This window comes from Leuciscus leuciscus, assembly GCF_965113295.1.
Source record: "Leuciscus leuciscus genome assembly, chromosome: 1".
NCBI lineage: Eukaryota > Metazoa > Chordata > Actinopteri > Cypriniformes > Leuciscidae > Leuciscus > Leuciscus leuciscus.
This window is the reverse complement of record NC_138725.1, coordinates 39,782,006-39,801,101: the sequence shown is the minus strand read 5'-3', so window position 1 is coordinate 39,801,101 and position 19,096 is coordinate 39,782,006. Positions and strand designations below refer to the sequence as shown.

Sequence of the window (19,096 nt, the reverse complement as noted above, 5' to 3'; positions counted from 1 at the left end):
TAAAAAAGGTAAAGTGTAATATTTCACAATATTACTGTTTTCCTGTATTTTTGATCAAATAAATGCAGCCTTGGTGAGCATAAGAGACTTCTTTCAAAAACATAACATTTTACGGCCCCCAAACTTTTGAACAGTAGTGAACATATTTTAATACGTTGAAAAGTTCTGGCTTAAGTCCAACAAATCCCTGATCCAACATTCTAGAACTCAAGAACATTCCAGATGAAGTTCCTTCATTCCATCACGTAATGTCCAGAAAATACTCCTCCACTCTTGACGGATGAATAAAGAAATGATTGACATTTGGATGTAGAAAAAGAAGAGGCTTTATTGGGGGGTCTGGGTGATAATTACAGTGGGAGGATGTGAGGATGGAGATCATGTCTGATGCTGCTGTGGTGCTTTCTTCTGGTCCTGCTCTTGAATGCTGAGCTCTTCATCCAGACGCTCTTTCGCTCGCACCACCTACAAGAGTCCAATCGTTATTTCTATGATGTCGCTGGATTTACTGGTAATTACAAGCGTGTTTTTATCTAACTGCTGATTCTAAACGTACTTCAGTAAGGAGAGACTTTACCTTCTTTACAGGTTAAGAATCTTCTAAGGATACGTTTACACGACAACGATGTACTAAAAACAAGGGATGCACGGATATGAAAATTTTGGCCGATACGAGAATTCTTTATATTTGAAAGCCGATAACCGATATATCGGCCGAGATATATATATATTTATTTTTTATTTTTTTTGAGAGAGAGAGAGAGAGAGAGTCTGATTACAAAAACAAAAAGTCTCAGAAACAAGTAAAAGCCATGTCCCAAGCACAAAATTAATTTATCATTTTATGTAACCTATATTTTCCTTTTTTGAAGTGATTTCAATCATATTTCAAGTGATTCAAAACCATCATGGTGAACGGTGCTTATCTGAAGTGTCTCAGCTGAAAGAATTAATCCATTATTTATCAGCTGTAATATATCCGACACATTTTCTTATCAGGCAGATAACGATAACATTAAAAATGAACATATATCGGCTGATACCGATATGGGGGCCGATATATCACACATCCCTACTAAAAACTGAAGTTTTTCACGTCCAGGCGACAATATTTTCAAAGCGAATAAGGTCTTAAATGCTGTATCATTCATGTCGGGCCAGTAGATGGAGATGTCACTTTGTAAAGAAACACTACACACCTATAGACTGAACACGTAACGCGTCACAGTTTTCACAAATTCACGTTTTTGTAGTTTACACACAGACGATAACGGTATCGTTTTCAAAAAACGTGCACTTTAAAACACATTTTCCAAAGTTAGCATTTTTCAGGCCCCCAAAATGTTGTTGTTGTGTAAATGAACGGCCAGAATATGCAAAAAGTTTCCAGTTTTTAGTTGAAAACGGTGTTGTGTAAACGACCCCTTAGATTATGTAAGGATTCAATTGCCTTAATTTCTTTATTTTCTAAAAGATTTTCTATCTCTTGGTGCATTTTTGTGAAAAAGACTATGAGAACGCAACTTAAATGCAATTTATTAAATCTAAACGACTCTTCTTTATATTTCGAGTGTTTGGTTTCAAAATGTCTCTTGACCTCATTTAATTTGCACTACCCTGCGACTTGATGTTAACAAAAACCTACAAACATGTCTCTGGAACTACAGAAATGATCAGTTTGATTAACAGCGTCATTGCTTACCTTTGACTGAAGATAGAAAGAACCGCCAACAGCTTTGTCATTGACTTTAAATAAATGCTCATAATTCTGAAGTGAAAATGAAAGCACATCAAATTAAACCATATTTAGTCACAGAATACTGTAATAATAAGTGTATAATGCTGATCTGGTTACTGCTGAAGCAGACTCTTACTTTCTGGATCTCCTCTGGTGTTAATGTGGAGACGTTGAGGATCTGTTGGGCTTCTTGTAAAGTCATTCCTGTGAAACTAGACGCAGCCGCAGACTGTCTTCCCGTTTGACCCCGCGCCTCCGCAGCCGCCTGACTGGCTGCATTCACATTCACACAACATACTACTGTAATATTTCACAAGTATTCCTTACATTGCTGATTATTAAGTAAGGGATAATGTACATCCAGCCGGTTGTTATCTCAGAATAACCCCCCGACAGGGTGATGAGGCCCCCGACGCGAAGCGGAGCGAGCACAACCGGCGGGACGTACATTATCCCGCTTATTACACGGCTAACGTTACTTGCGACATAAGCAAATAATTAGACACAAAATATTTATCTGAGTTGAAATATTTTATTCAGTCTTTAAACGCAAAGCTTCCACGGAGAGAGCAGCAGCGCGGCAAGTTCAAACTAAACGGACATTTAAGAGATACACGGCAAACAGTCATTCATATCACTTATTACACAGCAATTTGCCACATAAATAATTATGGGGATAAGAGATATTGATTTCAGAATACACTGTTTTAAAATCGTACCTGTTTGTACCTCATAATACAACAGTGTACAAAACAACAGTCACAAAATGGCAGCAGCTGCGCTTGTATGAAACAAGAGAGCGAGTCCATGATACTGGATGGCATAATTAAATAAACTGTACACAAAATATTGATTCGACTGAGTTTTAATATTTTGTTAGCTCACCAAACGCAAAACTTTCGTGAAGAAAAACCGTTCCTAGCAGGCGTAACGTTATAGCACTGACTTCAGTGACATGGATAAGCCTGTTATCTGCTTTGAGCGGTCGTTATCAGGGAATAATTTACCGCTGGACGGCGCGATTGACCAATCAGAATCAAGTATTCCACAGAGCCGTGTAATAAGTCATCTTATCAGTCAAGTTAAGAAACTTTAGTAATGCTGTCATATCCTCTTAAGAGCCCCAAAATTATAGAATTAGATGAATGAAGATAGATTTAAATGTACAATTATTTTATTTTTGTATTATTTAAATGTCATTTATTTTATGGAGACATTAAAGGGATATTTCAACCAAAAATGTAAATTCTGCCATCATTTACTCACCCTCATGTCGTTCCAAACCTGTTAGACTTTCATCATCTTCAGAACACAAATTAAGATCTTTTTGATGAAATTTGAGAGTTTTCTGTCCCTCAATTGACAGCTACGCAACTACCACTTTCAAGCCCCAGAACGGTAGTAAAGACATCATTAAAGTAATCCATATGACTCCAGTGGTTTTACCTCAATATTATGAAGCGACGCGAGTGATTTGCAGCAAAAAAACCAACAACAATATTTTACCACTTTACTTACAAAATATTCATCTCCAACACGCGTTCATGCAACAACGTCTACTCTAGTGTCAACACAACACGCATGTGTCGTCGTGCTCTCGAGAACAATTATGTTTTTTGCCAAACAAATATCTTAATTTGTGTTTTGAAGATGAACGAAAGTCTTACAGGTTTGGAACGACATGAGGGTGAGTAATAATGACAGAAACTTCATTTTTGGGTGATCAATCCCTTTAAATAAAATTAGATAAATAAATATGATATTAACAACAAGAGCATTTACCAATTGTAAAATAGGGAGAAATTAATTAATGATAAATGTTAACAATATTAACCTGCTACTAATTATTAATATGATACTGAAATGACTTAAAATATGAAAATAAATGAACATAATACAGCATTAATTTGCATCAACCTGCAAATTCTTGACGTAAAGCTCTTGCAAAAGCTCGTCCGACCACCTGAGCGCCCATCACAATGATCTGAGCCAGATATTTGGCCTGTGTGAACACAAAAACATACAAAACACAACATAAAACATTAGGACAGGGTCCTAAGATTGCATACAGAGGAGCATAAATGACCAACACATTCTTATTTCATAATAAAAAGGGTCATCATAAATAATGTTTAATAATGAATGAAAGAATATATATATACACACACACACACACACACACACACACACACACACACACACACACACACGTCTTTTAAGCCAACATATTTCATCATTGCTTCACAAAATACCCAGCCTCTTTATATCACTTCTGCCGTCATAAATATTAATTAATCGCTCATATAACAATGATCTGTTCATAATATAATATGACATTACTATTATTATGAAAATGAAGTACAAGGTCGTTGCATAAGACTATCTGATAGCGAATGACCCATTCGATATCATTCCTTGAGATTAAATATAGAGCTACCGACATTAAACGACCATAATCTGTATATGAATATATGAACATACCATGATAGATCTACTGTGTTGATGTTAAAACACTTCAGTTGAGGACGAACGTTTTCACGTGCAACTCCATCAATGTTGATAAAACCGGCGAAGAAAAGTCACACGACACACACGACACACACTGACTCCTGCTGGCTGGAGGATGTCAATGCAGGACAGACTGACAGAGGAGTACAGTTGTGAAGTCAATTTGTAAGGCAACACGGACATAAAATATAATCATTTTATTTTTAAGAAAGAGTTTGATATGTATCTAAACTCCTTGAGGAACTCTTAAAACTCTACTGCATGTAAGATGTTATGGTGTAAAACATTTAAGCAAATTTAGTATTCTATGTGGTTTTGTTCCCTCATTAATGTCTATTATTGTTCATTACTGTCTTGTCTTGTTTTTGTTATTGTTGCATAAAAAATTAAAAATATATAATAATTTTAGTTTCCAAAATAACTGAAAAATTATCTATATTTAGATTCTTTAAATAACTCTAATAATGGAATCCCTTGGAATGCTATGGTGTACCACTTTAATATAATATAATATAATATAATATAATATAATATAATATAATATAATATAATATAATATAATATAATATAATATAATATAACAATTGTTCAGTTTATTTTAATTTGCGATGGGTTCTCTTAGAAATTTATTATGGGTTGTTTTTAATGGTTTTGTTCTACAATACAGGTTACACACCTGTAAATGCAAATTTAATGCAAATGTAAATTTTTGGGGGAAAAAACAACAACAGTCAAGAACAATACAGAAGTAACATATTCTATATTAGTAGATGAAATCGTGTCTATAACAATTTGTTGAAAAAAAATATGACAGTGATGATAATTTATAATAATCATATTATTATATCATTATTAATAACATGATTGTGGTGATTATCATTATTAAATACAGCACTCAATTCCATATTTCTCAGCTCTCAAGGTTTTATTTTGAGGCAACATTCCAACAAGACTTGATTCCATTCCAAAAGACAAGTGTAAAACATTATTGCCTATAAAGGGTTAAAATGAACGCAATTACAAGCGTCGTGAAAAAAGCATCCCAAAAACATCCGATTGGTAACAAAATTAGCACACATTTTAAAAAGACACTTAGCAGACCATTAACATATCTATTAATATCGACCGTTAATGTGTGAGTAAATGGTCACATGTCAAGCACAGGACATCACGTGGTACAAGTGCCTTAAGATGCACGATCCTGACATATGTAAACATGTTCTGTTAAAAATGAGTTGTATTGCCTTGTGATAGACCTGATTAAGTGAAAAAACCCTCATGAAGTAGATTTGTGTTAATACTGTTCGTGAGGCTGAGCAGAAAGAAACTGTTTTCCAGTTTTAAAAAGGAGCGTTTTCAACAGACTCCAGATCATTCAATTAGAGGTACACAGAAAGTTTTGCTCCAGACATATTAAAAAACCATCATATCATATCATATCATATCATATCATATCATATCATATCATATCATATCATATCATATCATATCATATCATATCATATCGCAGAGAACATGAAAAGTCTCTTGCACCTAAAGGAGGCGACATTTAATCCCACAAACTACCACGATATTATTGTACATTTAACCACATTTCAAAAGTCAAATGACGGTATTAAGTGCACATTTCACCAATGAAAACATCCAGAGGTTTTGTGTTGCAAGCGTGTGCTTATCATGCAGTCATCATACAGTTAATAAGCAGTACAAAACTCATGCCAATCATTAAAAATTACACAGAAAAAACCCTGTCGCACTTTAAATGCACGTCATGCGTCTGAGATGAACATCTTATGAATGTGTTTATGTGTGAAGAATCATATTTAACCATTAATAACAGATAACTCCAGTTAAACCAATGCAAAGAGATGACGGGTCGATTATCTGGAAGATATAGGAGTGTGTGTGTGTGTGTGTGTGTGCGTGTGTGTGTGTGAGTGAGTCAGCAGGCCGCCGGAGGTGAAGCTGAAGGAGCGTTAAGGAGGTTCAAAGTTATATTGGCACCCTGGAATGGCAAGATTCAGATTCAGATTCAGCAGGACCGTCCCCCAAGTCTGCTTTGGCACCCTGACTGGACCACGAGGCACGGCTTGTGTGTTAGTCGTCCTGAAACACACACGCAGACCGGATTTAGAACATTCATAGTGTCATGAATCAGCTGGTGTGTGTGTGTGTGTTCGGTTCTTCACTCACCCACTCTTCTTCATCCACTCCCTCATATAGCTCCTGTGGCAGAGGGTCTTCCCTGTTTCCCAACTTAGCCACCATGGCACTGAGCAACTGAAGGACATACACAAACACAAGTGATTGACAGACAGATACAGGCAGAAACAAACTATAGATAAACGACAGACAGACAGACAGATGGACTGACAGACGGATAGACAGATAGATAGACAGACAGACAGACAGACAGATAGATAGAGACAGACAGACAGATAGAGACAGACAGACAGATAGACAGACAGATAGAAATATAGCTAGATAGCTAGATAGACAGCTAGATAGATAGATAGCTAGATAGATAGATAGATAGATAGATAGACAGGTAGACATATAGATAGATAGATAGATAGATAGATAGATAGATAGATGATAGATAGATGATAGATAGATAGATAGATAGATAGATAGATAGATAGATGATAGATAGATAGATAGATAGATAGATAGATAGATAGATAGATAGATAGATAGATAGACATATAGATAGATACCTCCTCTTTCTTCTGTTCATCAGTTTTCTCCTCCAGATAGACAGAGGAGGGCAGGTACTTCCTCACAGGAGCCTCTTTTGGTGCTTCACTCACTGAAACAAGGACATAATGAAGGGTATTTTAAAGACTATGGTGTAGCAGAAGTTTTTATATATATCAGTTTTGGAAAGGCATTATTCTTTGATTTGTGTTTGTTGATGTTGAGCTGTACCGGGCATCATGTCTTTAGGCCTCAGGCTGATTTTGCGGTGCTGTCCGTTGGATCCGGAGAGCCAGGCATCAGCGCTCAGAGATGATTCCCACCACACTGACGTCTCAGGGAAAACATCATCCTGGAAAAACTCTTTCTGCGGAGGAAAGACGGATGCAAAGATGTGTTCATTTAGCATGAAAAAGTGCCCAGAAATGATCAAGCTAAAGGTATCAATTAAAATATCTTATTACATGGCTTGGTTGAATTCTAATGTAGAATGCGGTCTGTTATTTCTTGATAACAGACCGCTGCGAAGTATAACACACCGTTGCCATGAAAAACAGAGCGTTGCTATGGACGCAGGATTCTAACCGTACAGACGGAACGGACTATTTTCTTTAGCGGAAGCAATACAATCGTTTTTAAATCAATAAACTCCTTTTTAAATAAATATTTTGTGTCAAATTATTGATTTATTTGGTAGGTAGCCATGTAATAAGCGGGATAATGTAGAGCGAGGCGGTTGTTATAGCGAATCTAACCCCTTCAAGCCTGATCAGCCTGTCGGGGTTGTATTCGCTATAACAACCGCCTCGCTCTACATTATCCCTTACATATTAAACTACTAATGATGATGCTTAGTTTTCATACTATTAAATAAATTATGAAAATGTGTACTCTTTACTCTTGATCTATGTACTCTCCAAATGCCCACTAGAGGTCAGTGCTGTCTTGTGTTGGTGTGAGGGTCTCTTACTCTGACACGGGGCACTCTGAAGGCCACGGGTTCGATGGTGGTCTTGCCCAGTCGTACGGCTCGAGCCACTTCCACATCACAAACATCACATTCAGTTTTCGGCAGGAAACACAACCCCTGTCCCGGAACGGTACAACATTTGTAACCATACCAAAAACATCAACAGTACTAAAATAACACTGCTAAATGCAAAATATCATTTATTTTTATGTCATTTTTAGGGTAAAATATGAACTCTTGATGACATGTAATTGCAATAATAGCACTAATAACAAGATGGCAAGAGGAATATTACAACAATAATATTACAACATACCTTGTGTGGTTCAGAGGAATTAAAACTACTACATTCCATGAAGTACGGCGCTTCAGGCACGATCTCGTATATATAAACACGCGTGTCACCCTGAAAGACCAAGGGATCAACAAACACATTGTTGGACTAATCTGGTTGTTATTGTAAATTAGTGGACATTTTTAATGTTGAATATGGACACACTCGCGCACCTTCCCAGTGAGGATGAGGACGCTGGTGTCGGGATCGTAGAACGGGATGAGGGTCGAGGGAGACACGTCAGCAGGTGCAGAAGCCACAGACCCGGATGCCAAGGACTCAGCGGAGAACAGGTACAGCTGTCTTTCACTGCGACTGTGGAGGAAATAAACCATTACAAATCTTTTAGAGCCAGGCAGACACTGACAGTACCAATTCTATTGTATTTATGACTAAATTTGTGGTACACTGTACCTGTCGAATCCTGAAACCATCAGGTACTTGCCATCACAGACCCACACTATACGGGCCCCTCTATGGCCCTCAGGTCCCGGGCCTTCCTGCAGGGACAAAGACAGGAAAACTTGGTCACAAACATATGATATTTTATGCTTCTGAAGTTTGATAAGATTTACTTGATGCTAAACTAACCTGGATGGGCGCTGTGGACTTGCGTGGGTCATATAAACGCACTTTTCCATCCTTGCACACAGTGGCCAGCAGTTTCCCATCTGGACTCCAAGCCATGCCAAATATCTGAGGAAAAACATAGCAAGTTACCTTCATGGCTACAAAATCATCCTGAAACAGACCTTAAATAGATAGATAGATAGATAGATAGATAGACAGACAGACAGACAGACAGACGATAGATAGACAGACATAGATGATAGATAGATAGATAGATAGATAGATAGATAGATAGATAGATAGATATATAGACAGACAAACAGACATAGATAGACAGACAGACCTAGAAAGACAGACAGATAGAAACAGACAGACATACATATCTAAACAGACAGAGAGAGAGACAGGCAGACAGATAGACAGACAGGCATAGATAGACAGAGAGACAGACAGACAGACAGACAGGCATAGATAGACAGAGAGACAGACAGATGATAGATAGACAGACATAGATGATAGATAGATAGATAGATAGATAGATAGACAGACAGACGAACAGACATAGATAGACAGACAGACCTAGAAAGACAGACAGATAGAAACAGACAGACATACATATCTAAACAGACAGAGAGAGAGACAGGCAGACAGATAGACAGACAGGCATAGATAGACAGAGAGACAGACAGACAGACAGAGAGACGGACAGACAGAGAGATAGATAGACAGACAGACAGACAGACAGGCATAGATAGACAGAGAGACAGAGAGATGATAGACAGAGAGACAGACAGATTATAGATATACGGACAAACAGACAGACAGACAGACAGACAGAGATAGACAGACAGACAGACAGACAGACAGACAGAGAGACAGACAGACAGGCATAGATAGACAGAGAGACAGACAGATGATAGATAGACAGAGAGACAGACAGATGATAGATATACGGACAAACAGACAGACAGAGATAGACAGACAGACAGGCATAGATAGACAGACAGACAGACAGACAGACAGACAGACAGAGAGACAGACAGACAGACAGGCATAGATAGACAGAGAGAGAGACAGATAGACAGACATAGATAGACAGACAGACAGACAGACAGACAGACGGATAGACAGACAGACAGACAGATAAACAGACAGACACAGACCTGGTCCTGATGTCCAGTGAGTCGCGTGACTTCTTCTCCTGTCTCCAGTTTCCACAGTCGTACAGTGAGGTCGTATGAGGAGGAAGCCAGCAGGCCGGACGCGAGGGGGTGGAACTTGATGGAGTAGATCTTCTCAGTGTGTCCTGCCATTAGTCGCGAGGCATGTCAATCAAACACTACAGAATTACTGCTATTACAGTTCAGAGGTCACATGTGCTGGTTTCTTACCCCGCAGAACACACTCCGGCTCAGTCAGGGTTTCCGTCAGGCCTCCTTTGGGAATCTGCCACACGCGGATCTTGGCATCATCACCGGCTTTGAGAGAGAGAGAGAGAGAGAGAGAGAGAGAGAGAGAACAATGCTGACATTCAGATTTCAGTGTTCAGACAGAGTGTAATTAGGTTTCTTTTGATGAAATGCCTGAAGACACAGCTGTCCTTCAAACAATTAATTTGCTACAAACTACATTTTCTTTTGACTTTGAGGTGAACTATGACTTAAATGAAATAAAGATTAAATGAAATGAAAAACTTTAAGCAAAACAACTGAAATTGGTTTAATTTGAAGCACTACAATTACTAACTGGAAATATCAATTACAAAAAAAATCTGTTTAAATCTAAACAGTAACATTGCCAAAAATTCAACTAAAATTAAAGTACTTTTTAATATTTTCAGTTAATTAAAAATATGAATAAAATAAATAATAGTAAAATATCAATGTTTAATATACTTCCTTCTTAATCATTTCCTGTAAAACACTTTGGATATCAACATCTAAAGGAATAAATGTTGATATAAATAAAAGTACTAATAACAAGAAGTTGTATAATTAAGTAAAAATACAAATATACTAAAAATGCTTTCATTAAAACAATACATTTTAAGCAAATTCATGAAGTGCCATATTTACACTAGAATATAGTCACTGATATGTAAACTAAATAAATGTCAAATATAAACGGTATAGTCACTTTTAATAAGAACATTAACAGACATTACCGTATTCTACTAAATTCATGTTTACATAATTTTCCATGTCCTGAAATCATAGTATAATATTATAAAGTTTACATTAGTTTAATACAGTTTTTTGCTCAGAGACAATCAAATCAACCACAAAATAAATACATATTTTGAACCACATTTATAAAGAAATAGATCTAACATATTGTATTATTTACATTATAAAATCGAATTGAATATAATTATATAAATTAAGAACACAGTAATATGTTTTACTTCATATTTGATTTAATATAAAGTATTTAGTTAATGTTAGAAATATCAGTCCACCTCCTGCCGGTAACTTCATGTAAATCCTTGAGGTGTCTGTAGATCATAGCTGTAACTGTATTGACCAATCAGCATCCAGGATCAGAATAAAAAAAACTCACCCACAACCAGCTTGTGTGTGTCGAAGGGGTCCCAGGAGAAGTCCGCCACGCTGACAGTGTTCTGGATGGTGGGCAGAGCGGTGTCCGGCAGTTTTCCAGGCTGGGACAGCTGCAGAAGAAGACAGTAAGTTACTATAAATCAATCTAAGATTTAAGATTTAATCTAAGGTCTGAATATAGAACTGCACCTCGAATACAGCGATCTGCCCTCCGGCGATGGCGAGAGGAACCGCCACACGCTGCCCGTTGGCACAGAAGCCGTCACACTCCCCTGGTGTAGTCAGATGAAGCCCGCGCAGGTTGGTAATGTGGGTGTCCCGGTGCAAAACGGCCCCCTGGATGTGACGAAACTTCGAACTCGGGCCTGCAAATCACAAGCTATTTACTAATAGAGTTGGGCGATTTACACTGCTAAAAGCATTATATCTTGATATGGTTCAGCATTTTGACAATTTTATATATATTTATTAATATTTACAGTATATGTTTCATATATATATATATATATATATATAGATATATATAGATATATATATATAGATAGATATAGATAGATCACAAGTTTGTGGAGAAATTAATACTTTTATTCAGCACGGATGCATTAAATTGATCAAAAATGATAGTAATGTTTAAAAAAATTCTAGATTAGAAAAATTCTAATCATCATATTAGAATGGTTTCTGAAGGATCATGTGACACTGAAGCCTGGAGTAATGATGCAGAAAATTCAGCTTTGATCACAGGAATAAATTATATTGTAACATATGTTCAAATAGGAAACAGTTATTTTAAATTATAACAATATTTCCACAATATTACTGCTTTTTCTGTACTTTTAAATGCAGCTTTGGTGAGCAGAAGAGACTTTTTACAAAAGCATTTTTTAAGCGTTAGTGTATATCAATAATGTATTTGCTCTGAAATGGCTTAAAGGTTTTTTTGTGTGGTTTTTTTAGTCCAACGAACCATAACCATAATCAGAATTTAGACAGTCATTGCTGACAAGATTAAAAATGTTTAACTTCCCAACTTTACTGCCATTTTTGCTACTGAGGATGGAATCAGACATGCCAATAAAATATCTTATTAAAAATGTGTCTGTAAATAAGTATAAACAGGGCTTGACCGGCCACTGTGGCTAGTGGTTTTCTAAAGTTACTAGCCACTCAGCATTTTTTTTTATTATTATTAAAAAAAAAATTGAATTGTTTTTATTATGCAAGTACAAAGAAAAACAGAGAAATAGGGCAACAAACAACCTGGTCAACCTGGCCACAATTTTGACATCGATACCATGGGGAAAAACTGCCATATAGATATTTTTTTAAATTACCTCATAATTTGGCAGCAGGTTTATTAGGCTGCTGTCACTTTAAGACCTGACGCACAGATCCATTACACTGTTTAGGTTCACTTAAAATATAACTGACTGTGTTCAAGTGATTACTCGCTAAGATCGGCATTTTGATATTATTTTGTGTGTATTTGATAAGCAGCGAAAAATAACTCCGTTTATTACTGAGAGGCGGCTTAATGTATGTGCACAAAATCTGCAGGAATGAGTAAAATTATGCGCAATACGTGCAAATCCCGAGCCGAAATTCAAGCCCTGTAACAGCAACAATATTCATCCGGAGCAAATTAACCGAGTGATTTAGGAGTGGAGGATTTGTGTGTAACTCGCTGTCGGAGAGATGACAGAGAGAGAGAACCCACAGCTGGTATCGTAGCGGATAATGAGAAGCGTTTCAGATATTATTTAGTATCGATATGTACTGAAAAATCTATATTTTTTGATAACACTAGACTGCACTTAGTTTATTATTTCAGATGCCTTTTTAAAGGCCCCCTGAAATCAAAATGTAAGTTTTTTAGCTTTTAGTATGAATATGTTAGCCTTAAGGTTATGAATAAGCTGCTCTGCTCCAAAACAATGACAAAATTTGCATTTAGGAGATATAAGCATTCAAAACTTACAGTTTCTCACTTCCGCTAAAATGGATCACAGATTTTTATGACATCACCGTGGACTTTAGCTTCTCATCAGATCTTCTGTCCAATCAAACGCTCTCTAGAATCTAAAGCTCCGCCCCCTATGCTATAATACCACCTGGCCAAAGCGACCGTTGACACCTCACAGAGCAATATTAGTCGGAGATGTGTGTTCAGATGCACAAACGATCGAGTTTTATTCCGGTTTCCAACTGTACGTTGGTTAAGGATGAAATGGCTAGAATTTATTCACACCTCTACTATTGAATCCAACGTATCATCAGCGCTTGGATTCGTTTCCGCTGTGCTGTCAAGTACGACTTGCACTATATGAGGTAAACTAAATGCTATTGGCTATTTGAAAAGGGGGAGGAGCCATTCAATATGTCCCACCTTAGCTTCCTGTTTCAGTGGAAATAACGTCAACGCATCAAACAAAGCTGCGCGTTCCAAGGCACTTCAGAGGGGCTTTAAAAGGCTACAATTGAAAAATGTATATATTATTTATAAAATTCAACCCGCCAAAGTGGCTAGTAGGAGTGTCTGCGTTACACACCACTGCTGAAATACACCCGCACTTGTCAGGTCGGCGAGTGTTAATGTCAAGCCCTGAGTATAAAGTAGAGTAGCAGATTAATGGTGCCGGTCCAGGACTGACCGAGCAGGTTCTGGAAGGCGCGGGAGCTCTGACTGGGGCTCGGGCTCGGCATGAAGCCAGAGGACAGGCCGCTGGTGGAGGACGGGGAGCGGGACGGGACGGCACTGCTGCTGGGGGTGCTGAGGGGACTGCTGGAGGTCGAGGTCTCCTGAGAAACACAGAGAAAGACATTACAGGCAGATCCATTCTGTGAAGCAAGCATTTCCCTGACGCTACTCCCACTAACCTCTTTGCTCTTGTCACGGCTCAGATCCTTTGCTGGTGTCTTCTGAGCTGATGGAGCGCTGGGCTTTGGCCTCTTGCTCGGGTTAAGACTGACTCGCTCCACCTGTCACAGAGAAGTGATATTTACATCTTAAATAGTTAATATAGCATTATTTTTTTCATTCTGTCCCCTCTAACCTTCTGTCATACTGACCCATTTTCAGTAAGGAATCTAATGCCAACCAATCAATTCTCACTGAATAAAGCAGAGTTGCTTTTTCAACAGACCTGTTTGTTCTCTCCTTTCCACCACTCGTCTGCCGTCATGGACGCGGTGTGACCCACAGTGTCCGGATACAAGTCCGCATGAAAGTCCTGTCCTGCCTGAGACGCACAAAACACACAATGTCTAAAACATCAGATATGTTCAGACTGCTTGATTTTGTACTTCAATTCCTTTTCATTGACGATAGAGAAATGTTCAACGCACATACATGATCTTACATCGGGTGTGTGATCAGGTAAGGGGAAAATCCCCCCCCCCCCCCCCCCAATATGACTATAAACTAATAATAATAGTTTTATTTTATCATTATTTAAAAAATAATAATAATTAATTAATTAAAATAATTAAACAATTTAATAAAGATGTTAGTATTACAATAATACTATTGTACGCAAAATAAAAACAAATATTAAATAATGTTATTATTTATTATACTTTAATTATTATACTTTTATTTTATTTCTATTTAATTTATAAGAGCTAAACAAATGAACAAAGACATATATTACTGTTGCAATAATACTATTCAACTAAAAATAAAAAAGCATTTATTATTATTATAAAAAAATAAATAATTATGATTGTTTTTGTGGTTTCATTTTATTACTATTATATATATATATATATATATATATATATTAACATTAACATTTATGCATTTGGCAGACGCTTTTATCCAAAGCGACTTACATTGCGTTATCCTATACATTTATACATAGGTATGTGCAATCCCCTGGGATCGAACCCACAACCTTGTGTTGTTAACGTAATGCTCTTACCACTGAGCTACAGGAAAGCTATGAAGCTATATAAAAAAATACAAAAATAAAAAATAAAAAATAAATATATATATATATGACTGCAAGTAGAATCCACACCGTGACTGACAGCCGCACATTCTCCTCAACACATTGTGCCGTACTGAGCCACAACCCACGTAAAAAGTTGATATTTCCGTGAATAACTGCAATTGCAGATTTCGTACAGAGATGGCGACAAAAAGGAAAAACTACAGCTTTAAATTAATAAAGAAATATATTACTACTGCAACAATGCTATTTTACTAAAAAAACTGTATATTTGTGTATATTTATGTGTATATTTGTTAAACAAAGTGTTAAAAAAAGTAAAATATTTTAAAATGATAATAATAATGTTATTTTACAGTAAAATGAATGTTGTAAAAAATATGTAGTAAAATTACAAAAATAATATTTGTAGTTGTCTTAATTTATTTGCTTTAAAACATTAAACTTTAGAACTTTTATTCTGGCAGAAAACCACTGGGAGACATTAAAGCATCTCTTTTGCTGACACATTTATAAATGATTCTCATTGCAAATTCAGATTTACGCTACTCATGTGGGTTGGAAATCACATTCCTGTTACATGTTGTCAGCTTACACGTCATATTTGGTAGGGCATACCAAGTGCATTAGTAATGTTTGCCCTGTCGGTCCAGCAGAGCCGGATGTGTGTATTTAGTGTGTTAGTCCTCACCTTGCGGGGCACCTGGTAACTGATGGGCACAATGAAGCTGTCCGTGAGCTGCATCAGCCGTAAAACCTCACAGGAGCCCACATCCACGGCCAGCTTTGGCACGAGAGCCACGCCACGGGTCGACGCGTCCGTCAAACAGTGACTCACTGAGAGCAAGACAGAGAGATTAGCTTCAGGAAACATGAAAACAGAGGAGCATCAGGATAAAACATCTGTGTTACCTTGAGACAGGAAGGGCTCGCTGGTGTTCACCTCAAAACAGTCAATCACACTCTCACCCTGAGAAAACACGATTCATAATGATATTAATATTGAATAAAATAAAAAAGTGTTATTAAAAATGTTTATAACTGGTTACATACATTTCCAGACACAATAAGTAGTCCAGAGTCTGGATCAAACAGTGGCATCAGAGTCCTGCGGATAAAATAAACACAAATATTTAATGACATATTTATCACATCTTGAGCTTTTTTTTTTTTATATACACCAGCATTCAAAAGTTTGAGGTCAGTAGGAATTTTCTGAATTAAATGAATACCTTTTGTTCGTCAAGGATGCATTAAAATGATCAAATGTGACATAGCATAGCTGTTTTCAACATTGATAATAATCAGAAATGTTTCTTGAGCATCAAATCATCATATTATAATTATTTTTGAAGGATCATGTGACACTGAAGACCCAGCAGATCTGCAGTTATGATGTGAGCCGTGGCAAAAATATCAATTGTGTCCTCTGACCACTTGATGGCAGGATAGGCAGCAAAATAAAGTCACATCAACACAGAAACAATCTCCTTCATTGATCAGACGCAAACATTTGAAAACAGCAGATCGGTGCCGTTTCAGTCTGGCCGCTTGACCTCGGACTGGAATCTGAACGCATTTCACACATACAAAGCCACATTCACATGTCTCTGTGCGCTGACGCCCTAGGCATGGATGGGTAACGGGGTCACAACAGGAACATGAGCATCTATTTTGAGTCACATGCTGCTGGGACTGGGAGCGGGGTGTGTTTCCCGCTTCGGTCGAATCGGAGCCACATCAAACACCTCACAGCGTGGGACAGGGCTGATCACTTCAGGCTCCTGTGCACCACAAAATACCACGAGCTGCCACAAGTATTTCAACAAAACATAAACATTTACTCTCGTTACATGCTTTTCATCCACATTTTTGGAAGAATTTCCAAGCTGCTCATTTCCATACAATGATTATGCAGTATGCGTGACCAAAAGCTAAAATAAATAAATAAATTTAAAATACCATAAAAGGTTAAAATCTTAATAATCTTGCTGATGCCAAAAATTTGCAATAGAAGTGTTTAAATATAGGCTACTGTATATATTGCAATTCATGAATGCTTTGGACAGTCCTAGTCATGGTTTCTATTAAAGGAAGTAAATGCAAGTAGCAATATGAATGAAATAATAATAATAATAATAAATAAATAAAACATTACAGAAGCTTAGAATTAATTTTAAAATAAATACACTGTACTTTTTGCAGAAAATGTCTATTATTCAGATCAGTTAATCAGTTAAATGATTATTAGGCTGCATAGATTGGGTCAGCCGGAAACGGGAACACTTCCTATAACACTTGATGTACTCGTTACATCATAAGAAGAATGGCATCTACGCTAATGTTAGTCTTTCTGTTTATTCCGAGGTTTACTGAAGTCAGCCGGAACCGGGCCGTATCCAGATCAGATGGTGGACCTGTGCCTGAACACGACCACAACGCATGATGGACTCAGCCGGAACCGGGCCGTATCCAGATCAGATGGTGGACCTGCGCCTGAACACGACCACAACGCATGATGGACTCAGCGGAACCGGGCCGTATCCAGATCAGATGGTGGACCTGCGCCTGAACACAACCACAACGCATGATGGACTCAGCCGGAACCGGGCCGTATCCAGATCAGATGGTGGACCTGCGCCTGAACACGACCACAACGCATGATGGACTCAGCGGAACCGGGCCGTATCCAGATCAGATGGTGGACCTGTGCCTGAACACGACCACAACGCATGATGGACTCAGCCGGAACCGGGCCGTATCCAGATCAGATGGTGGACCTGTGCCTGAACACAACCACAACGCATGATGGACTCAGCCGGAACCGGGCCGTATCCAGATCAGATGGTGGACCTGTGCCTGAACACAACCACAACGCATCCATGAAGTGCCAGCCTCGTCAGCCCTGTGAAGGCCTCATGGACACGACAGCCATCAGCACTGATCCTCAACAAACTCGTCTCCATACCGGCGTGACTCCGACTTCCAACCAGATGGAACTGGATAATATTCTGAATGTTCTGATCCAATCTGACTTCTGACCTGTAATGCTGCCTGAATCATAATCATACACTGTTCGCTCGTTGGCCAGAAGAGAACTGGTCCCAAACTGAGCCTAGTATCTCCCAAGTTTTTGTTTTTCTCCATTCTGTCACCTGATTGAGTTTTGGTTCCTTGCCACTTTCGTCTTTGGCTTTTGGCTGTTGGCTTGCTTAGTTGGGGACATTTAATTCTCAACAATATTATAGATCTGCCTGCATTGACACCATTATATGAGAACTGAACTGAGCTGGACGATGACATCACTGTTTTATCCAGAGCGGCTCTATATATAAATGAACTAAATTAGTAACTTTTTTTACAACAAAATGAACCATCACGGAATTTACTTAAGCTGGACTATGACACTATTTTCTTCTAGATCTGCTGTACAGCCGAAACAAACTTTGTTGCATTATTTTCCTGTTGTCACTGTAAAGCTGCTGTGAAACAATCTGTATTGTAAAAAGCGCTATATAAATAAAGGTGAGTTGACTTGACAAAGCTATGGCTAATATACCTCACTAATCATATGAACAACTTTTATGATACTTTTGTCTTCCTTTTGGAGTCTGACAGCTCTAGTGCGCAGTATGAAAGCACTCAAAATCTTCACCAAATCATTTTAGTTTTGAAAGACATGACAGATTTTTTTTATACACAAATACTATACTACAAAAACACTACACAACTTTAAGAGCCAACACGATTGCGGCCTTGAGCACATTCACC

At 37.8% G+C, this 19,096-nt stretch overlaps 2 protein-coding genes and 1 long non-coding RNA gene across 3 annotated transcripts in view; all 3 read right to left on the bottom strand.

Annotated features, from left to right (window-relative positions):
- Positions 1-308: 308 nt before the first annotated feature.
- On the bottom strand, positions 309-4,353 carry pam16 (presequence translocase associated motor 16). The gene is made up of 5 exons (XM_082182352.1): positions 4,220-4,353; positions 3,656-3,740; positions 1,875-2,011; positions 1,703-1,768; positions 309-465 (listed from the first exon to the last, which is right to left on the bottom strand). Exons 1-5 carry the CDS (start codon positions 4,220-4,222, stop codon positions 379-381), a joined length of 378 nt encoding a protein of 125 aa, XP_082038478.1. The 5' UTR covers positions 4,223-4,353; the 3' UTR covers positions 309-378.
- Positions 4,354-5,145: 792 nt separating this feature from the next.
- Positions 5,146-19,096, bottom strand: part of coro7 (coronin 7) — a 162,227-nt gene continuing 148,276 nt past the window's right edge. Inside the window, exons 10-28 of the mRNA XM_082180715.1 lie at positions 16,379-16,433; positions 16,238-16,295; positions 16,017-16,162; positions 14,519-14,614; positions 14,253-14,354; positions 14,027-14,174; positions 11,565-11,740; positions 11,377-11,485; positions 10,209-10,295; positions 9,981-10,123; positions 8,839-8,943; positions 8,662-8,747; positions 8,421-8,562; positions 8,230-8,319; positions 7,914-8,030; positions 7,175-7,310; positions 6,964-7,055; positions 6,440-6,526; positions 5,146-6,352 (exon numbers count right to left, since the gene is read on the bottom strand). Coding sequence (XP_082036841.1) covers positions 6,344-6,352; positions 6,440-6,526; positions 6,964-7,055; positions 7,175-7,310; positions 7,914-8,030; positions 8,230-8,319; positions 8,421-8,562; positions 8,662-8,747; positions 8,839-8,943; positions 9,981-10,123; positions 10,209-10,295; positions 11,377-11,485; positions 11,565-11,740; positions 14,027-14,174; positions 14,253-14,354; positions 14,519-14,614; positions 16,017-16,162; positions 16,238-16,295; positions 16,379-16,433 — 1,984 coding nt within the window. The 3' untranslated portion in view covers positions 5,146-6,343. The remainder of the gene's footprint in view (positions 6,353-6,439; positions 6,527-6,963; positions 7,056-7,174; positions 7,311-7,913; positions 8,031-8,229; positions 8,320-8,420; positions 8,563-8,661; positions 8,748-8,838; positions 8,944-9,980; positions 10,124-10,208; positions 10,296-11,376; positions 11,486-11,564; positions 11,741-14,026; positions 14,175-14,252; positions 14,355-14,518; positions 14,615-16,016; positions 16,163-16,237; positions 16,296-16,378; positions 16,434-19,096) is intronic.
- LOC309508167 lies at positions 7,490-7,907 on the bottom strand. Its single transcript, XR_014209419.1, has 2 exons — positions 7,709-7,907; positions 7,490-7,594 (listed from the first exon to the last, which is right to left on the bottom strand). It is a non-coding gene; the product is annotated as an uncharacterized lncRNA (long non-coding RNA).